The sequence below is a fragment of the Marmota monax genome, unplaced genomic scaffold, assembly GCF_021218885.2.
Source record: "Marmota monax isolate L192 unplaced genomic scaffold, Marmota_monax_Labrador192_F-V1.1 WCK01_AAM20220418_F8-fsc00223, whole genome shotgun sequence".
NCBI lineage: Eukaryota > Metazoa > Chordata > Mammalia > Rodentia > Sciuridae > Marmota > Marmota monax.
In genome coordinates, this window is record NW_026692990.1 from 2,223,612 (window position 1) to 2,243,127 (window position 19,516).

Below are 19,516 nucleotides of genomic sequence, written 5' to 3' on the forward strand. Positions count from 1 at the left end.
CTATTCCCTACCCCCCATGTGTATGTACAGTCAGCCCTCCATATATGCAGGTTCAACATCTGTGAATTCAACCAACTACAGATCAAAAATATTTGAAAAAAGTTGCATCTGTACTGAACATGTATAGAGTTTTTTCTTGTCATGATTCCCTAAACAATAAAGAATAAAAACTATTTACATAGCATTTATATTGTAATAAGTGTAAATAATCTAGAGGTGATTTTACATATGCTGGAGGATGTGTGTAGGTTATATGCAAATGCTATGCCATTTTGTATAAGAGACATGGACATCCTCAGATTTGGGTATTGATAGAACCAATCTCCCTTGCATATAGAAGGACAAATGTGATTCTGGAGGCTATGTGGGAAGGGGATGTCTGTGTGTATTTCCCCTCCAGTTATTGAATAAATAAAGCAAACAAATGAAAGTAATTCATGCTCACTTTAGAAACTTTGGGAGCCTGGGAATATAGCTCAGTGGTAGAGCATGTACTTAGTATGTATGAGCTCTAGTTCGAAACCGAGTACTGCCAAAACAATTTTTTTGGAAAAATATAGAAAATGTCTTTTTATGGTCTCAAATTCTGTCATTAGAGCATCCATGTTTAATATTTTGGTATATTCTGGTCTTTTTTCCATGCATATGTAACTTTCTATATAGTTAAGTTCATGTTATACATGCAATTTATTATCTTACTCTTTTCACTTAACTTGCTACAAGAATTTCCCCATGCTACTGAAATCTTTTTGTAAATGCCAAGTTTTTAACATCTGTATATTATCTTATTAAATGGATATACAAACCTTTACTTAACTGTTTCTCTCCTGTTAGAACTTAGGTTGTTTCGGAGTTTCCCAATAAGTAGCGTTTTGTGAACATTCTTGGACTTATATCTTGCATGTTATTTCTGAGTAATTTCTCAGGGCAGATTCCTAGAAGAGGAATCACTGGCTCTGGATATTTAGGCTTTTGCCAAACTACCTTCCATAATAGTCATGTTACTTACTATACATCCCCAGTTCTCTACGCTGGATATTATTTTTGTTAATTTAGAAGGCAAAAAAATACTATAATACTTAATTATAGTGTGTTCTGGGCTGTTTAGACAAAGTCTCTACCCTAGGGAAAAAAGCAATTGGCTGGTTTATTGAAGGGCAGCTTCCCTGCCCCAATCCTGGTCAAGGAATCAAGGGTACCCAATTAACCCTTGGTCCTAACTATTATCATGGTCCATATGTAGGTGTGGGATATTGTGGAAAACCCCTACCAATCACTCCCTACATTTATGTGACATATCCTGGGGTTACTCCCCTCATTCAGGGGTTGACAATGGTGAAGACATCCCCCGAGACCTCCTGGTGGGCATCTACCAGCGCATCCAGGGACGCGAACTACGAACCAATGATGACCATGTGTCCCAGGTGCAGGCCGTGGAGCGCATGATTGTTGGCAAGAAACCGGTAAGTGCCCTGGGAGGCTGCAGAGGGCCAGGGTTCTGGTCTTTCTCCACCATTATGTGGTAAGTCACTGTCCCTTATGAGCCCAGGGTTCCCTTCACCTACAAAATGGAGTGAGTGATAATGCATTCCTTGGGGTGGGGACAGTGTTGCAGATGGTGCAAGGCCCATAGCGGTTGCTATATAAATATTAGCATCCTTCCCACCTCTGGTTTTGCTTGCCCACTCCAAGTAAGGAGCCAAGCTAATATTAGCTGAGAAGCAGAGCAAGAATACACTTTGGTCAACAAACATTTATGAATGCCTTTCCACTGAGTTCAGCATTTCACAGGCCCCCGGAGACAAATGTAGGAATCAGATATGGTCTCTGTCCTTAGGGGCACTCAGAGACCAATGGGGTTGCCAGACAGACATTTATAATACTTCCACCTTATGGTCTAGTTTAGGGGAGTAAAAAGGAAGGAGAGGCCATTTTCAGCATGGGTAAATTAAGGAAACCTTAGAAGGGAAAATTTTGGAATTGGAATTCGAAAGAGGGATGGAATGTGGCCATGTGGAGCTGGACAGGAAAGGCATTACAGACAGAGGGTGCTACAGGGAACAAAGCAAAGTGTCAGAAAAGCTGGAGCTTTATAGTTTTTGTGTCAGAGTGAATGTTACAGTGCTGGGACCCTGAAGTTGATGGGCTGGCCTTGCTGACACTATTTCTCCATGCCTGTCCAGGTCCTGTCTCTTCCTCACCGTCGACTGGTTTGCTGCTGCCAGCTCTACGAGGTGCCAGATCCAAACCGCCCCCAGAGGCTAGGGCTGCATCAGCGGGAGGTCTTCCTCTTCAATGATCTCCTAGTGGTATGGGCATGGTGCTGGAGGAGATGGGAGGGAGCTGGTCAGCTTGGCTGCTGGATCTGTGTAAACCTTGTTGACATTGGTGTATGGAGCATGGCGGGTGAGGTGCTCTACTGTGCCATCTGCATGGTCACCAGCAAGGTCCAGGCCTTCTCTGCTTCTCCTTTTCCTCATGGGTTCATTTGTAGGTTGCCACAGTCACAAAGAGGCAGAAAATGGTTGACATACAAATTTGCAATATGGAAAGTGGTAGGAGAGATGTCCCTGTTCATCTTAATAGCCTGGAGGGTTGTGTGAAAAGAGGTGAACTGTGACCCTGGAATCAGTCTGAAACCTTCCAGTGGTCCTGATTGTGGAAGGTATTCTTGAAACCAAGCTCATCACCAGTACAGAGGTGTTTGTCTTTTAGGGATGGGACTTTCAAGTTCTTCTGGGTAAAAACCAATTTTGTAGATGGCCTATATGACTGCAGGGACAGAAACATACCCTCCTCCAAGGCATCCAGTTGTCTTATCAGACAGTTCTGATGGTTAGAATCTGTTTCCCTGTGGGTTTCCTCTAAGGATCTTCACTTGACCTTTGGGATAACAAAAGACATTGCTAAATGTCTTCTGGGTGGCAAAATAACCCCCAATTAAGAATCACTGCTTCAGACAAATATCTTCAATGCCCCCTCTGAGCCTGTTTCCTGCTGTGTGAAATGGAGCTAACCTGTACATCCTAGGGTTGTCATGAAGATGAAAAAGAGGTCATAGCCAGGAGTGGTGGTACTCCCAGAAACTTGGGAGGCTGAGGCAGGAGGATCACAAGTTCAAGGCCAACCTGGTCAACTCAGACACCATCTCAAAAAATAAAAAGGGCCAAGGATGTAGCCCAGTGGTAGAGTGCCCCTGGGTTCAATCCCCAGTACTGAAAAAAAAGTCATATGTGTATGTGGAATGGTGTTACCCTGAGGTGGGCCTGACCCACACAAGTGCTAAGTCAGTTTTAGATGCCCCTCGTGTGCTGACATCTGTGTCTAGCCCTATGCTGGGCACTGGGTATGTGAGATGAATCAGACTCAGTCCCTGTTCTCAGGAAGCTCACAGTCCCAAGGACTTAAAAAAGTACTTTGAATCACTGTGAGCTGTAATCATCCTGAAATCAAAACAGTTACTTTTTAAGAGCCATTTGCAGGGGCTGGGGCTGAAACCCAGTGATTCAGTGCCTAGCATGTGTAAGGCCCTGAGTTAGTTCCCTAGCACCACACACACAAAAAAAGGCACTAGAAGATTGCCTGAGCTCATGTTAGTGGAAAGTCCAGAGTGCCTAAGTACTTATAAAGCTCTTAGGTTGTTGAGAAAAAGACTTGTTAACTCTATAAATAGGCAGGGCAGAGAGTGCCATTCTGTGCTGGCTGTGGAGGGTGAGGACCAGGTGGGTGAGAGAACTTGAAAACCAGATTCCTGTCCTCCAGGCCAGTAGTGGGCAATTATATACTCAAAGGACTACCATAGAGCTCTAGATGGGAAAAGCACTGATCTGGCACTCTGGTGGAAACTCAGAAAAGGGAAATGAAAATCCATGTGGGGCGTTAGGATGGGCTTCCTAGAGGGAGCAGCATTCAGTCAGTTCCTGTAAAAATTGTAAATACTTGTGTGCATTGTCATGACATCAAGAATTTGGATAGAAAAATCCCATCTTTCCTGTTCTGTTCCTCAAGCTTCAGTTCTCCCCAACTTGTGGGTATATGTGTTTGTGTGTTTATGTCTCTTAGTGGGGGGGGGGTGGGAAGGGAGGGTGATTACTAGAATTAGGTGCCATGTGGAAATTCCCCACCCCAAACCCTGCCTCTTGTCTTTTTCCCACCCCTGCCAAAGGTCACCAAAATTTTCCAGAAGAAGAAGATCTTGGTGACATACAGCTTCCGTCAGTCCTTTCCCCTGGTGGAAATGCACATGCAGCTCTTCCAGAATTCATGTGAGTCCCTTCTTGGACCCCAGCATCTTGAGTCTATCCCATGGCCGCCATGCTCATCCTTCATCCATACCAGTCTTCAGGTTTTGGAGTCCTTTACAAATGGGTTAAGTTCTCCAAAGCACCTACCTGGTCCTGGGATGAAGAGCAGGCCAAGGTGGAGTGTGACTCAAGTCTGGCCCCTAGGGATCAGGGAAACACAGTGTGTGTGTGTTCCCTGGTGGGGCGAAGAGATGGTGATCATGCTGTGCTCTGAAGGACTGAACCAGGAGGAGCATGGTTGGGTGGCATTCAGGACAGCAAAATCATTGTGAGTAGAGGCAGAGGTACAAAGGAAAGGGTTTTTAGAAAGCAGTGCAGAACTGGGTTTTCCTTTACATCCTGGAGTATAATGAGTAAGAGGGCCACAACTATCAGGAGTTCGGGGGCAAAGGGGAACCACTAAAGACACTGGAGCAGAGATAGAGACACGTCAGAGTTGGGCATTAGAGAAATCATTTCCAAGCCAGGTTTGGTGGTGTAGTCTCATCACTGGGAGGCCAAGGCCAGAGTTTAAGACCAATCTGGGTAACATAGTGAGACCCTGTTTTGAAAAAAAAAAAAAAAAAAAGGAGAGAGAGAGAACTCATTTCCCATCTAAGCCACCTTGCTTTAGTTCTGCAGAGGCACCCAACTTTTCCTGTCCCCTCCCTTTACCCACAGATTACCAGTTTGGAATCAAGTTGCTGTCTGCAGTACCTGGTGGGGAGCGAAAAGTCCTTATCATCTTCAATGCCCCTAGCCTCCAAGACCGACTGCGCTTCACATCTGACCTGCGGGAGTCCATCGCTGAGGTGCAGGAGATGGAGAAGTACCGTGTGGAGTGTGAGTAACCCAGCCACGTGTCCTTCCCCCACTCTTGACATAGTGCCCTGCAGACATCAAGAATCCCATCTTCAGAGAATCTCAGAGTTGAGGGTTGGCTTGCATAAATTTCCTATCCTTATTCCAGGAACCCTTCATTCTCTGCTTGAATACCTTCAGTGCCAAGGAGCTCATTACCTCCCAACCTCAGATTACTATTCCAGGCTCTAAGAGCCAATGCCCTGGCCCCCACATCTATTCTCCAATTGGGAGCTAATTCTTCCTTCTATTAAAAGGCATCATGGAGAAGAAGCAGGGTATAGGAGGTAGATCTGTAGTTTCAGATCCTAGATATATGATTTATTATCTGGATAAACTAGAGCAAATCACTTAACCCCCTGAGCCCCAGTTTCTTCCTACATGAAATTGGGATGACCAGAAATCTCCTCCACAGAATTGAAGAGATGAAATGAAACAAGGCAGCCAAAGAGTCCCAATATATCCTAGGCGTTCAACAAATGTCATTCCCTATCTCACCCTCTCCTTCCCTCTTCCCACATATCAATTCCTGAGCTGAGTCTCAGCAACTTGTTCTCCCAGCCCTAGGGGGGCTACACCAAATCATCTTGAATCATATACAATGGAAAACAAAAGTGATTACATCTCATTTCCCCCGATGTCCTCCAAGTTTTTTCTTCTCCAGGCTAAGCAGTCACAGTTAAGTAACATGGTATTAAGGAGAGAGGCAGGCACACAGAGAGAGACAGAGGCGGTGGACAGCTCCTTGGTGAGGCCTTCACAGTTCCAGGGTCTACTCTACTCAGCAAGGCAGGGTTAGAAGTTTCAGTTCACCAAATCCCCAGAGACCCTTAGGAAATGCAGAGCAAGACATTAGCATATCAAGATGAGGGGAGGATAATTAGACTAGAGTTTCTATGACATGCTTGAAGAATTGGGGGTATAAGGAAGCCCGGAAAGCCCAAGCTCTGGAATCAGGAAGACCTGCTTCCAGAATGTTGGCTCCACCATTTCCAGCTATATGACCCTGGGCAAGCTCTATGACTTCTCGGATTCTCAGTTTCTTCCTCTGCACAATGTGGATGATGCTAATAATGTGGATTGAGAGGGATCAAGTATGTGTAGCACCCACCATACTGCCTGGCACATAATAGAGGATTTGATTCCTGTCAGTTTCCTGCTCCTGCCCTTCCAGGAGCCCCTCTGCCCTGGAGCAAGGTATCTGAGAACTGAGTGAGCTCTGGAAAGATTGTCCTCCATAGGCTAGAAGGGTCTTCTTGTCCTTACTGTGAACCATCTGCCTTGAAGTTCTTTTTTGAACTTCAGGGGTGTTTGGGGAGACCTGACTGCTAGACAGTAAGAAAGGGGAGGAGTACAAAGGGCAAAAGGAGGGGAAAAGGAGCAGGTAGGGCAGGCACTGAGAGGAAAGAACTAGCAGGAGGAAGTGGTGCAGGACAGGGTCTGGGCACCAAGGTGGCTTCAGAGACAGAGCTGCAGTTTGGGGGGAAATAAGTGCTGGCTGTCCAGGGGGCAAAACAAGAGGTCTGGGAGCCTGTGGAGGGCTGGGGCCAGTCAGGTGGGTTCCCACTCCCATTCCTGATCTTTGCACCCTGTCTCTTCCACTGTCACCCAGCGGAGCTGGAGAAGCAGAAAGGTATGATGCGGCCTAACGCCTCACAGCCTGGAGGGGCCAAGGACTCGGTGAATGGGACGCTGGCCCGCAGTAGCCTAGAGGACACTTATGGGGCAGGCGATGGGCTCAAACGGGGCGCACTCAGCAGTTCTCTGCGAGACCTCTCTGATGCAGGTAAGTCTTCTGGGCCCTGCCCTGGCTGGGGAGACATGGGACCGGGTGTCCTCTTTGCCTCCTGTCACTGGCCGCCAGACTTCCCTCCACCTGCTACACACGCACGCACCCTGCCTTCACCCAGAGCCCTGGGCACTGTGCCACAGGGGGCCTGGTAGCCAGGTCAGAACAGATGGAGCCCAGGGTTTGGGCCAGGGAGTGTGAAGTGGGGCCACGGGCTCAGCCCCTCTCTCTCGCTGCTCCTCCTCTCCTCCTCTTTTCCCTCTTCTGTCTCTCCTGTACCGCCTCTCCTCCTTCTCCATCTTTTCCTCCTCTTTCTCTTCCTTCTCCACCTCTCCTCCTCCCCACCTCCCCCTCTTCAATGGGGGAAAGGGATCATGGGGTGTCTGTCCCCGGGAGGGGCCCAGGCCTGGTGCCCAGCTCTGGAGCCCAGCAGGGTGGGGAGGGGGGGTTGCTGCTCTGACGCTGGGCTCCTTGCTTGTGGGTGCAGGGAAGCGGGGGCGGCGTAACAGCGTGGGATCGCTGGACAGCACCATCGAAGTAAGTGCCAGCTCCTGCCCCACTCATCCTCTGCATGAGCCCTGCCCCGGCCATGGAGCCCCAGAGGAGGAGGGGACCTGTTGCTTCCCCCTCTTCCCTGCTGGGAACCGTGTGGCTGCCTCTCCCAGCCTACCACTCTCTCCATCTGTCCTCAACTCTGTCTGTCCTCACTCTGCCTGTCTCTCAGTCTGTCTTCCACTCTCCCGTGCCCCCTCTCAACCCCAGGGCCAACTCCGAGTAGGGATGCCCTTGGACTTGGGCCTCAAGAAGCTCTTACCTCCAAGTCCTGCTCTTTGACCCTGAGCGAGTCACTCTGCTCTCTGGTCCTAACATTTTCCTGGCCTACAAAATGGGTGTGAGGAGGAGGTCCTACTAATTCTTCCTATGCCTGCTGAGGTTCATCCGAGATAGTGGATGTGACAGCAGAGCTTTGCCAGCTGGGGAGTTCCATGTACAAGTACAGGACTGCTGTTTGGTTTTCATCATCACTTGGGTGTCCCTGTCTCCCCAGCTCCAGCCCTCAGGGACAGGGGTGGTGTTTAGGGTTGCGGGTCTAGGATGTCTAGACTGGCCTGACTTCCCCCCCTCCCCGCTTCCAGGGGTCTGTTATTAGCAGTCCACGCCCTCACCAGAGGATGCCACCTCCGCCCCCACCCCCGCCGCCAGAGGAGTACAAGAGCCAGAGGCCAGTCTCCAACTCCTCATCCTTCCTGGGCTCCCTATTTGGAAGCAAGCGGGGCAAGGGGCCCTTCCAGATGCCACCACCGCCAACAGGCCAGGCCTCTGCCTCCTCTTCATCTGCTTCCTCTACCCACCACCATCACCACCACCACCACCATGGTCACAGCCACGGTGGCCTGGGGGTGCTGCCTGATGGGCAATCCAAGCTCCAAGCCCTGCATGCCCAATATTGCCAAGGACCAGGTCCTGCCCCACCACCCTACCTCCCACCCCAGCAGCCCCCTCTGCCCCCACCTCCACAGCAGCCCCCACCCCTGCCCCAACTGGGCTCCATTCCACCACCACCCGCCTCAGCCCCACCTGTGGGGCCACATCGCCACTTCCATGCTCATGGCCCTGTCCCAGGGCCTCAGCACTATACCTTGGGCCGGCCAGGCAGAGCTCCCAGACGAGGGGCTGGAGGACACCCTCAATTTGCTCCACATGGCCGCCACCCCCTGCACCAGCCCACATCCCCATTGCCCCTGTACAGTCCTGCCCCCCAGCACCCTCCTGCCCACAAACAGGGCCCCAAACACTTCATCTTCAGTCACCACCCACAGATGATGCCAGCAGCAGGCGCAGCCGGAGGCCCTGGATCCCGGCCACCCGGGGGCTCCTACTCCCACCCCCACCACCCCCAGTCACCCTTGTCACCACACTCACCCATCCCACCCCACCCCTCCTACCCGCCTCTCCCTCCACCCTCACCACACACCCCGCACTCACCTCTGCCTCCCACCTCCCCTCATGGCCCGCTGCACGCCTCTGGGCCCCCTGGCACTGCCAACCCACCCAGTGCAAACCCCAAGGCCAAGCCAAGCCGGATCAGCACCGTGGTCTGATGAATGGAGCAAGTGAGCTAGGAAACAGGAAGGTCTGGGGGAATTCACAGGAGAGGGACCTTGCCCTTCTCTCCCTCCCCAGTTTTTTTCAAAATATATATACACATAGCAATGTCCTCCTCTCACTTCCTCCCTGCCTCGGGGCCCCTCCTCCAAGCCCCTGCAGTTGCCACGGGGTTTCCTTCCAGATTAAAGGACCTTTACCACTTGCAGCCTGGACTCAGGGCACTCCAGAGCTGGGGAGTGGTGGGGGTCTTTCAGAGATCCTCGTCCTCTTTCACCTGTCTTCCTTTCCCCACCTTTTCCCTGGAGGTCTGGCTCGGTGGCCTCAGACCTCCGGGCCAATGTGAACCCCCTCACAGCTCTGGCTGGTGGAAAAGGGCAGCTGTCGGAGCTGTGGGGGTGAAGGCTTCCCCAGAGCTCCTCTGGCCATGTGGAGCTGGGAGAGAGCTCTGTAGAGTTGTGGCCAAACCTCAGCTGGCTCGGCCCTCTCTCTGACCTCAGGGCCTGGCCACACACCTCCATGTGTCTTTCTGCCTGCTGGAGGACACAGACTGTCAATGCACTGGGTGGGTGGGACCCTGCTTGGGCTGGCCCCCATGTGGGGCAGTGCTTCCTCTCTTGAGCCAGTCTATGCCCTCTCTCCAGTAAGCCCCAGCCCAGACCTCTTTGACTTCAGGAACTTGCCTCGCCCTGCAATGTTCTTATCCTGATCAAAGTCCAGACAGGTTTAGGGGGGGGCTCAGGTCTGGGATGAGAAGGGCACTGCCCTCCCTCACCCATATTGCATGCCCCCCCCATTCCCTTCCACCTCTCCCAGCAACAACCGAAGACAATGCACTTTATAGATATCACCCAAACACACCTCTCTGGGGCAGGGCACCCAGCATCAGCCCTGGGGAGAAGCTCCCAGAGGGCCATCCTGAGCCCAAGATGTCTTTCCTGAGGCAGAGATTGAAGCCATCAGAGCCGGGGCTGGGAGCCAGAATGCCTGAGTCCTTCTGTCCGTCAAAATCTCTGCTGCCTCTCCAGCCCTTTTGCAGCCCTGTTTATTTATTATAAATATATTTTTTACAAGCCCCAGCTCCTCTTCTTGCCCCGCACATTCAGCTCCTTTCTCAGCTCCTGCCTTCCTCTCCCCTCTCCACTATGGGCTGCAGTACAGACAGACAGATGGACCCTGGCGAATGGAAGGCCAGGGACCCTGGGGCTTGGGGGCCGGGGAGGGTGGTGGTGGGAGGGGCTGTATGGAGAGGAGCTGGGGTTCAGGCATTGTCTTTTTTTCCTCCTTGTATATAAGAATGTATATTTGATGCCTCATAAAAGAACTTGTGCTCACCTCCCGCCTCTGCCTCCTACTTATGTCCCCTATCCCCACTGTGGAGCCCATGGAGAAAGAGGCCTTAGCCTGGGGAGGTGATGCGCTAATGGTAGAAGTTCAGGTGGGCGAGATGCTTTGGTTTGTTAGGAGGTGGAACAAGAAAGGTTTCCCTGTCTTATTTCATACATAGTCTTTGTGACAAGAGTGGCAACAGTGTGGGCTCTAGAGTTGATCCAGTTCATATCCTGGGGTTTTCATTTCCTAGGCATGTGAACTTCGGGTGTCACCCTTTCTGAGCCTCAGTTTCCTGAATTTGCAACTTGGGGTGATCAGCCCTTGCCACATGGATTGTGATGATGACACGAGCTAACAAGTGTCAAGCAACAAGGATGGAGAGGTGTTCAGCAAATTAGTTCCCTTATTTTCCTTTGGCAGGTTGGATACTTCCAAGGTTTTATGGCCTCTATTCCTGTGGCTTTGCCTTGGAGCCCCCACCCTGCATGCAATGGCTGGTCACATTTCTGTCCTTAAGGGTGGGAGTGTGACTTGGGCCAGGAAGACACAGGGCTAGATACATTATAAGAGCTCTTTGTATATATTTAGATTGTTAGATAACAAATAACTGGACTGCCTTTCATTTACAGAGGAGGGGACAATCCACACAAAGTCAGGATGTGGTTTCCTGACTTCTAGCCCATGCCTCTTTCCAGTGCCCCAAGCTGCTTCCCTATGAAACAATCCTCTTTCTAGCTGATGATTGGCTTTTGACTTAGCAGAGGAGGGATGGAGCAGAGCATCCTGACCCTCTTGATTAGGGTCAGCAGGGTCCCCAGAAACAGCATTCAGTTAATATTTCTGCTGCATTCTGAGAATCTGGAATGGCCTCTAAGAAGGAATGGTTTGGATGGCCCCACTCTTTAGCAACTTGGACCAGTGTCTTGGTTTTCTTCCTCATTCACATTTAAAGGCATCCCAGGGAAGACAACTACAAAAGCAGCAACTGAGACTATCTAAGCATTTGATGTCTCCTTGCAAACCAGACCAGAGCGTTTTAAGAATTTAGGTACAAAAAGTCCCCAATCAAATTCAATCAGCATTTTTGTTTGTTTCTTCTCTGGTAATCCAAGATGGACTACCTTTGGTTGTTCCCCTTTCTCCCACCTTCAGCTTGAGGCTGGTTGCATCTTCCTAGAGCTCAGCCTTTAGCACTCAGATCCTGTCTCAGTGACTTGACTATGCTGCCCTTGGTGAGTCATCCAGCCCTTCAGAGCCTGTTTTTTCACCTGTAAGGAGGGGATAACAATCATGCAGTACAGTTGTTACTAGATGAAAGTGAAGCGCCTACCTCCTGCCAGACACACAGTAGTATTCTTGGCCACCTACAGAAACAAGTGCAAACTGCTAGTCTTGACACTGGGAGTTCTCCATGGGGTGGCCAGCTGATCTCTATAGTCTCCCATTCCTCCCTCACACTTGGATCATACACTCACTGTTCTCTGTAAGTGCCTGTGTGTACTTTCCAACCTCAGTATCTTACCTGTGCCTTTTCCCCCTGCCAGAGTGCCCCCCCAAACCACCAATATCCCTGATGGAGGTTTTCTCACTCTTGAAACACAGAATTAAAGGGACCATCCTTCACAAAATGTGTCCTTGATCAGATTCCCTGAGATTCTCTCATTATCTTCCCAACCAGGCCACAAGTGGCTTGAGAGTAACACTGATCTGTATCATCTCCATCCATAGCATTGCCTAGCACAGTGCCTGGCACAATACTGATGTCACTCAGATTTTATTAATGAAATGAATGAATGAATAATATTCTCTCTCTCTCTCTCTCTCTCTCTCTCTCTCTCTCTCTCTCTGTGTGTGTGTGTGTTTTGTTGGGGATTGAACCCAGGGCTTTATGCATGCTAGGCAAGCACCTTACCACTGAGCTATAACTCAGCCCTTTTTTCAAAAAATGTATTTTGGGACTGAAGCTTACTAAGTTGCCCATGTTGGTCTTGAATTTGTAATCCTCCTGCCTCAGCCTCCTGAGTTGCTGGGATTATAGGCATGTGCCACCACACCCGATTTGAATAGTTCTTTTATGCTTAGAATAAGGTATCTTTGTATTGGTTGATTTATTAATTGATGCAATCTTGTGTACCAAGCTTTTGGGACCCTCTGGGACCTCCTCATGCTTCCTTCAGCTCTTTCATAAGTTCTCTTCCTATCCTCATTGTGGTTCTAGCTCTAGGCTGTCCTTGCCCGTACCTTCTCCTTCTCAGTTGAGGTTCCTGGCCCAGACTTTGGAGCAGTAGTTCATCTCACCTCCCCATTTCTCTGAGGACCTGGAGACAAGAAGCCTATTGACTATTCTTATATCAAAGGACAAAGGTTCTAGGATCTCACGGAGTTCTTAACCTTTGTTCTAGACCAGCACTGTCCAATAAGTCTTTCTGTGCTGATGGAAATGTTCTTATCTCTGCTGTCCAATATGGTAACCACTAGACACATGTGGCCACTGAGCACTTGAAATGAGGCTAGTACAGCTGAGGAATTGAATTTTAAGATTTTAATTAAATTTAGAAGGATATGGTAGCACACACCAGTAATCCCAGTGACTCAGGAAGCTGAGGCAGGAGGATCACAAGTTTGAGGCCAGCCTGGGCAACTTAGTAAGACCCTGTCTCAAAGTGAAAAATAAAAAGTGCTGGGAATGATGTTTAGTGGTAGAGTGCCCCTCCATTCAATCCCCAGTACCAATAATAATTCAACTTAAATAGCCATTCATGGATGGTGTAAACCATAATGGACAGTGTAGGACAAGACTTTCAGGATTTGATAGCCTGGTGGGTAATGTCAGGACAATCTAAGATCAGGTCTGGAAAGAAACACTGGTTGTGTGGGGACACAAAGAACTCCTCCACTTGGGGGTGGGAGTAGGGTCAAGGAAGGTTTTCAGGAACTGCCCCTTTAGCTAAGTTTGAAGACTGAGAAGGAATTGGCATGCTAAAGAAGGTCATTCACTAGAGGGGGCAGCACGTGCAAGGGCCCAGAGGTGTGAGAAAATACAAGTATTAGTGGCATGGCAAGAAAGGGGAGAGTGCAGCTCAGGTGGTAGGCGCAGCATACAATGAAGCATGGAGGCAGATAGGCCTCCTCTGCTATGTTGCCAACAGGTTTTCCAACTGGCTTCAGCAGCAGCTAAAGAAATATCAGGTGATAGTTGGACTATATAGTATTTCCACTATAAAATTACTATTTTCCCCTTATAATGAATATTTTGTGGAGAGATGCATTGAGAATATGTAAATATCCTATTATTCCTCAAACTTTTACCCACCAGTTTTAACATTCACTGATGATTCTCCACTGAAACAATTACTATGGCTGAGGTTGCCAAATGGTGATTTTCAAATGCCATCATTCTTTTCATGTGTATTTGTTGGCTTTCCACTATAAGGTACAACTTTGCCTCCTCCCACATTTATTTATATCCTCATGGACTCATGGCTGTTTTACTCTATGGGTTATATATAACCCATTAACATCATTCTTTATTTTAATGTTCAGAATGCCCCAGATCTGGCCAGCAGGAAGCCCTTCAAGTTGGCTCCTGTGTCCTTTGGCATGTCTCCATCTTTCTTTGAGCACTTGCCTTTTTTCTGGCACCAAGAGATGCTTCAGACCTATCTTATGTTTTCCCTGCCCCAACTCTGGAAGCAGTCATTGTGTCCAAGGAGTCCTGATTCTTTCTAGTAGAGAATGGCATTTAGAAATCAAAGATTTGGGCAGTAGGTGTTATAGAATTTTCTCTATTACTTTGAAAAAGTTTGAGCATCCATTGGTGATTTTTTTAACCCCATCATTCCTTCGGTATTTATTATTAAACATTCTACTTTTAAAAAGAGCTTTCCCTTTTCCCTCATTTTACTTATATCAATGTGGATTCATGAATTTTTTAATCAATGAGCTATAATCCACTATTGCCATAATTCATTTTGATTATCACTATTTGAATATATGATTTTATTGTTATGTATATGTATTAAGCACGTAGTATTCATCTATATTTCTCTGTTTCTCTCCCTGTCTATTTATCCAATAAACCATGTGCTCACACAGGTACCTTGAGGAGGTTCTTTTAATAGTCCAGGCTAGAAGCCATGCATAATAAAATACACCTCTGGTCTCAGCTACTTGGAGGCTGAAGGTGGCAGGGTCGCTTGATCACCCTATTTTGAGACCAGTCTGGGCAACACAGCAAGACACTGTCTCAAAAAAATGTGTTTCTGGCAGGGAGGGACTGGGGTTTCCCCTGACATCTAGAAAACTAGAAAGGAGATGTCACCATTTGTATTACTTGGGGCCGAGTGGGGATAAAGATCCTGAACAATCAAGGTAATATAAAGATCCAGGGGATTAAAAAAAAAACACTAGCACAATGCCTGAATGCCTGGCACAAAAGATATTCTTAATGAGTTTTAACATATTGGTTGCTGACTCTCAGAAACAAAAGTAACAGCTACCAGATACTGAGGACTTGCTATGTGCCAAGTACTGTACAATAATCATGCAAGGTAGGTATTATCATCCCCATTTCAGTTTCAGAAGTTGGGAGTTGCCCAAGGTCACATAACTAGAAAATGGTAGAGCTGGTAGAACAGGAAGGCAGGCCTGTCTGACCCAGGGTGCGAGCTCCTACCTGCTCCCTCAGCTAGGATTTCCTAAACTCAGTCCTGAAGTAGGTAGAATCTACCTAACTGGGCACACAGTATGTGATTAGATATAATTAACTGAATGAAGGAATGACATTCCCCACCCCCTGAAATGCATTCAAGCTCATGGTAGATGCTTAATATATATAGGACATGTTTGCAAAAAGTATACATTATTTTTAGTCAATATACTCAGTCTACTCAAAACTATACAGTTGTTCATTTTTCTTTTGTTCATTCAACATTTACTGCTTACCATGCCAGGTGCTAAGTATGTATATGGCTACATGGTCCCTGCCCTTAAGGAATTCATAGCCTGGTAGAGGAGCACAAAACAAGCACTTAATAGCATGTGCACAAATACTGAAATATGTGTACAGTTGGTATTCAAACTACATGCCATGGGCCTACACCTGATGAATAATAGAGATGATCCTCAAATGCAGTAGATGACTGATGGACAAAATACTGATTTGATACTCCTTCAAGGTAGTTGGGATGAACATGTTACCCAGAGGGAAAGGCCTTACTGTTCACTGTTCCACTAAAAATCTGGGAGACAGGTTGGTAAGGAAAATAGGTTTATTCAAAGCCAACTTGGAGGAAATTAGAGACTTCTCAAATCATCTTCTTGGGGGCTCTTAAGGCAGGTGGAACAAAAGGCAGGAAATATACATATGCAGATTTAATAAGCCAGAGAACCAGTCAGTTTCAGCTTCCCTTGTGTCTGTGCTCTGTTGGAGGAAGTAAATGCTGTCATTGGGAAGTTTTTAATTTCATAGGGGTCTGTTTCAAATCTATTCTGAAACTGCTCAAGGAACATGCATACAATAGGAGTAGATGTACATACAGTAATAAAATGCATATGATGGGCTCTACACTACACAATAAACACACAATGTACACAACAACCATTTTTCTTTCTTTCTTTTTTTTTTTTTTTTTTGGTACAGGGGATTGAACCCAGGGACGCTTAACCAGTGAGGTACACCTTCACCCCCCACCCCTTTTGGTATTTTATTTAGAGACAGAGTCTCACTGAGTTGCTTAGAGCCTCGCCAAGTTGCTGAGGCTCGCTTTGAACTCACAATCCTCCTGTCTCAGCCACCATGCCGGGCTGTACACAGACACTTGAGAAACAGTATGCTGTAAGCTTACAATTGACCCTGGTGTTTTACACAGTAGCACTCACTGGTAGGCGAAGGATAAAATAATGCTTGCTAAACATCCAGCAGTTAAAATATATATACACTCGGGCTTATTTTATAGGATTACTGTGCCACAAATGTGTACACAAATACATACAACAGTTGAAAGCATTCATTAAAATGCTGTCAATGATTCTTTGGGGGTTAAGAATGAAAACCCATCTCTGAAAGGCCTCTACATAACCTTGGATAAAAGAAATATTTCTTTCTTCTACTTGGGACCGAGGATATAGGGTTCTAAAAATCCATATTCCCCAGGGAGTGAGCGGCCTCTTGCCTTCCTTTTTCCAAAGCTCTAGAGGTCGGGGCCTAGAACAGGGAGCCTAGTATATTTTGCTCCACCTGCGATCCAGTATAGAAGGGGTCCTGTGAAATCAGTCACCCCAAACTGCCTTCCGCGGTCCATACAAAAGATTAAGGATAAGGGGCAGAAAACACTGGAGGGGGGCTGGTGACCAGGTTGAGATCCTCTGGGTGGTGGTGTGGGGCGGGGTTGGGGGGGTGGGGGGCGGAGCGGGGCGTCAGTTTGGGCCCACCACCCACGGAGACCAGCTCCTCTTCCGGTCTGTCCCCCAAATGCGCATGCGCACCACTGGCCTTTAAACGTGCACCGCCGGTCCATCCGGAAAAAGGATCCGGCAAACAAATTACAACCTTGTTCTTCCGCGGCTGAGGTGAACTATTTTCTGTAAGTCGGGAAGATACTTTTGAGTAATCGCTTCCAAATAGGGAGCCCGTGACATTCTATTTAGCCAAGTCCCCAAAAGATAAGGGCTTCCTAGAGTTTATCCTGACGCTAGTTAAAAGAGGCTCGGAGGGACACTCCGCGGAGGGATCCGGTTTGTTGTGGTGAGGGGAGGGGGAGACGCTGACAAACCAAGATGGCGGCGGCAGCGATGGAGGCCGCGGCGGTTGGGAGGTAACTGTAGTGGTGAGGGCTGCGTTAGTTAGGAGGCAGCGGCAGAGTTTGGAAGGAACGGAACAAGACGAAGAGGGGATAGCAGCGGCGTTATCCTGAGAGTCTCAGAGTGCGGCAGCCACACGCCCCCCTAGGCCTTCGGCGGGCGGCGGCCGCCGGGCTTAGGGCCTAGTCTCCGAGCAGTGCCTCGGTTTCAAATAGCGGCGGCGCCATGAGCCCTTAAGGGCGGTTGGAGCCCTACTGATCCCTGGCCCATTCCTCGGGCCCACCATGGAGCTGGGGTCTGACGACTTTCTACCGCCGCCGGAGTGCCCGGTGTTCGAGCCTAGCTGGGCTGAGTTCCGAGACCCTCTGGGATACATCGCGAAAATCAGGCCCATCGCTGAGAAGTCCGGCATTTGCAAGATCCGCCCACCCGCGGTAAGGCTTGGGGCCGGTAGTCGCCGGCGGCGAGGCCTGGGATGAAGGATTAGGGTAGCCGGCGGTGAAGCTTGGGGCGGAGGGCAGCTCGAGGTGTGGGAAGATGGGTTGGTTGGGACCGTTGTGGATCCGCGCGGGCTGGAGAAACGGTGCTGGGGGTGGGGGTCCTCTAGTTTGAGGCGCACAAGTGACCTGGGGTCTGAGTCCTACCTCCATCCCCGCTTTTATTTCTTGGTTCCAGGCAGGGGAGTCTAGTGGGCGGGGAAGAGTTCACAGAGAGGCACCCCAAATATCTCTTAGTTACTCCGGACCATTCAGGTCAAGGTTCCATTCAATAAAGCCCTTCTTCCATCTGCTGTCATCACTTCCCTTAAGGCAGGCGACATAGTGTAATGACAGTATCACAGCTCAGAAGGGAGACAGACGTGAGTTCAAAACTCCGCTTTGAAGCTTAGCAGCTGTGTGACCTTGGGCAGGTAATGTAATCTCTCTGAGTCTGTGAAATGAGTCCCAGGAATGGTTGTTTCTAGGATTGGATTAAACTAGGTAGCGTCTGTGCATAGTAGGCACTAGGTAAGGGGTAATTACTGAGACTGCAAAGGTGTTTGATGTGGTCATTGGTTTGCTTCTATGTGGGTTGACTCATATTTACTCACACCCTGCTAGGCCAATTCGTCTATGATAACATCCTGGCCTGGTGGACCAGTCATGAAATCAGTCTCACAGGGAATGCTCTGTCTGGCTCCCTTGAGGTGGGTTCAGGGATTGACCCCTTTTCCTATTTGAAGGCAGTGTCAGGCCTTTTCCTGCACATAACCCCCAAGACTTGCCTTCTGTGGAGAGGCTTGAACCAGTCATCTTGGTAGTGTGGGCTGTGAGTCCTTCTCAGAAGATTTCCACTTTTCTGTGGCCCCGGATGTGGGAGGTCCCAGAGGAGAGGGCTTTGGGGGCGGGGGCGGGGGCAGAAACAGAAACAGAATGGAGCTATGGAATTGTGCCCTCTTTGGAACACTTGATTCCCAGATGTCAGCAACAAAGGCCATGTCTTTCCTTCTGGACCTGGCTAGGCCTGGAGAAATCCCCCAAGGTCTAGGACAGACTGCTCTCTTGCCATGGAGAAGAAATGATATATGCTGTTTATTGACCACTTGGGATTCTGAAGGCAGGAATTGAGTTTGAATGGAACAGGGGGTTTTTTGATTGGGTGTCTCTGGATGGGGAGCCTCATTCCCACCTGAGGAGGGCACCACAGGCCTTCTTAACCAACTTGGTACTTTTGGTGCTCAGCCACAGATCTAGGATGGTTTCAAATGGATCCTCTGGGAGGTGTTGGGTAAGCTAATTTCTTCCTTGTTGGATCCTGGCCACAGATCTCTGAGGTAGCCTTATCCATGGTGAGGGAGTGGCAATGGGAGTGAGAGGTCAGGAAAGCCAGCAGAAGGGAGAGGCTGGAGTCCTGGGCACCCTTAAGGAGGCACTCCCTGAAGTGGTTGGGCAGGCCTGTGGGAAAAAAAAAATATTTGACATAGGGATTAGTTGAGGACTCAACTTCCTTTTTTCTACCTTGGACTTACCCGGCAGGCTGGCCTTCTGCATGTTATTACCCTGGTGTGTGTATGTGTGGGCAGGAGGGATCTGTCCTTTGTTAGGTTTCTTTACACCAACAGTGTGCTCCCCTCCGATCCAAGGCACTTGGCTCTCTGGTTTGGTATTGTTTTTTCTTCTAGACGACTGTCAGGCAGGTTGATATTCGAAGCGCTTACCCAAGTGATGCTTGGGTTCAGGGTAGAAACCTGTGTATGGGTGGGTGCCTGGGAACTGGAGGTTTGCCTTAGGATGAGTCATTTGGGGTCTGAATTGCTGGGAAGGTATTACTACACTAGGGATAGATGGGTGGGAGGACAATGTTG

General features: G+C 48.7%; 3 protein-coding genes across 23 annotated transcripts in view; 2 read left to right on the forward strand and 1 right to left on the reverse strand.

Annotated features, from left to right (window-relative positions):
* Positions 1-9,147, forward strand: part of Iqsec2 (IQ motif and Sec7 domain ArfGEF 2) — an 81,785-nt gene extending 72,638 nt beyond the window's left edge. For 5 of the 6 annotated variants that reach the window (XM_046452590.2, XM_046452591.2, XM_046452592.2 and 2 more), the window contains 7 exons: positions 1,324-1,463; positions 2,184-2,309; positions 4,166-4,265; positions 4,965-5,126; positions 6,757-6,930; positions 7,421-7,470; positions 8,070-9,147. In XM_046452590.2, the coding sequence (XP_046308546.1) occupies positions 1,324-1,463; positions 2,184-2,309; positions 4,166-4,265; positions 4,965-5,126; positions 6,757-6,930; positions 7,421-7,470; positions 8,070-9,035 (1,718 nt within the window). In that variant the 3' untranslated portion in view covers positions 9,036-9,147. The remainder of the gene's footprint in view (positions 1-1,323; positions 1,464-2,183; positions 2,310-4,165; positions 4,266-4,964; positions 5,127-6,756; positions 6,931-7,420; positions 7,471-8,069) is intronic. The other variant, XM_046452595.2, reaches the window with a different exon arrangement.
* A 7,963-nt stretch (positions 9,148-17,110) lies between these two features.
* Kdm5c (lysine demethylase 5C) overlaps positions 17,111-19,516 on the forward strand; it is a 34,057-nt gene continuing 31,651 nt past the window's right edge. For 5 of the 16 annotated variants that reach the window (XM_046452630.2, XM_046452635.2, XM_058582050.1 and 2 more), the window contains exon 1: positions 17,113-17,606. In XM_046452630.2, coding sequence (XP_046308586.1) covers positions 17,457-17,606 — 150 coding nt within the window. In that variant the 5' untranslated portion in view covers positions 17,113-17,456. Of the gene's footprint in view, positions 17,607-19,516 lie in introns of all 16 variants that reach the window. The other 11 variants (XM_046452632.2, XM_058582049.1, XM_046452631.2 and 8 more) reach the window with 5 other exon arrangements.
* Positions 18,747-19,516, reverse strand: part of Kantr (KANTR integral membrane protein) — a 102,680-nt gene continuing 101,910 nt past the window's right edge. The window contains exon 6 of the transcript XR_006853444.2: positions 18,747-19,106. The gene's annotated coding sequence lies outside the window, so the exon portion shown is untranslated. The remainder of the gene's footprint in view (positions 19,107-19,516) is intronic.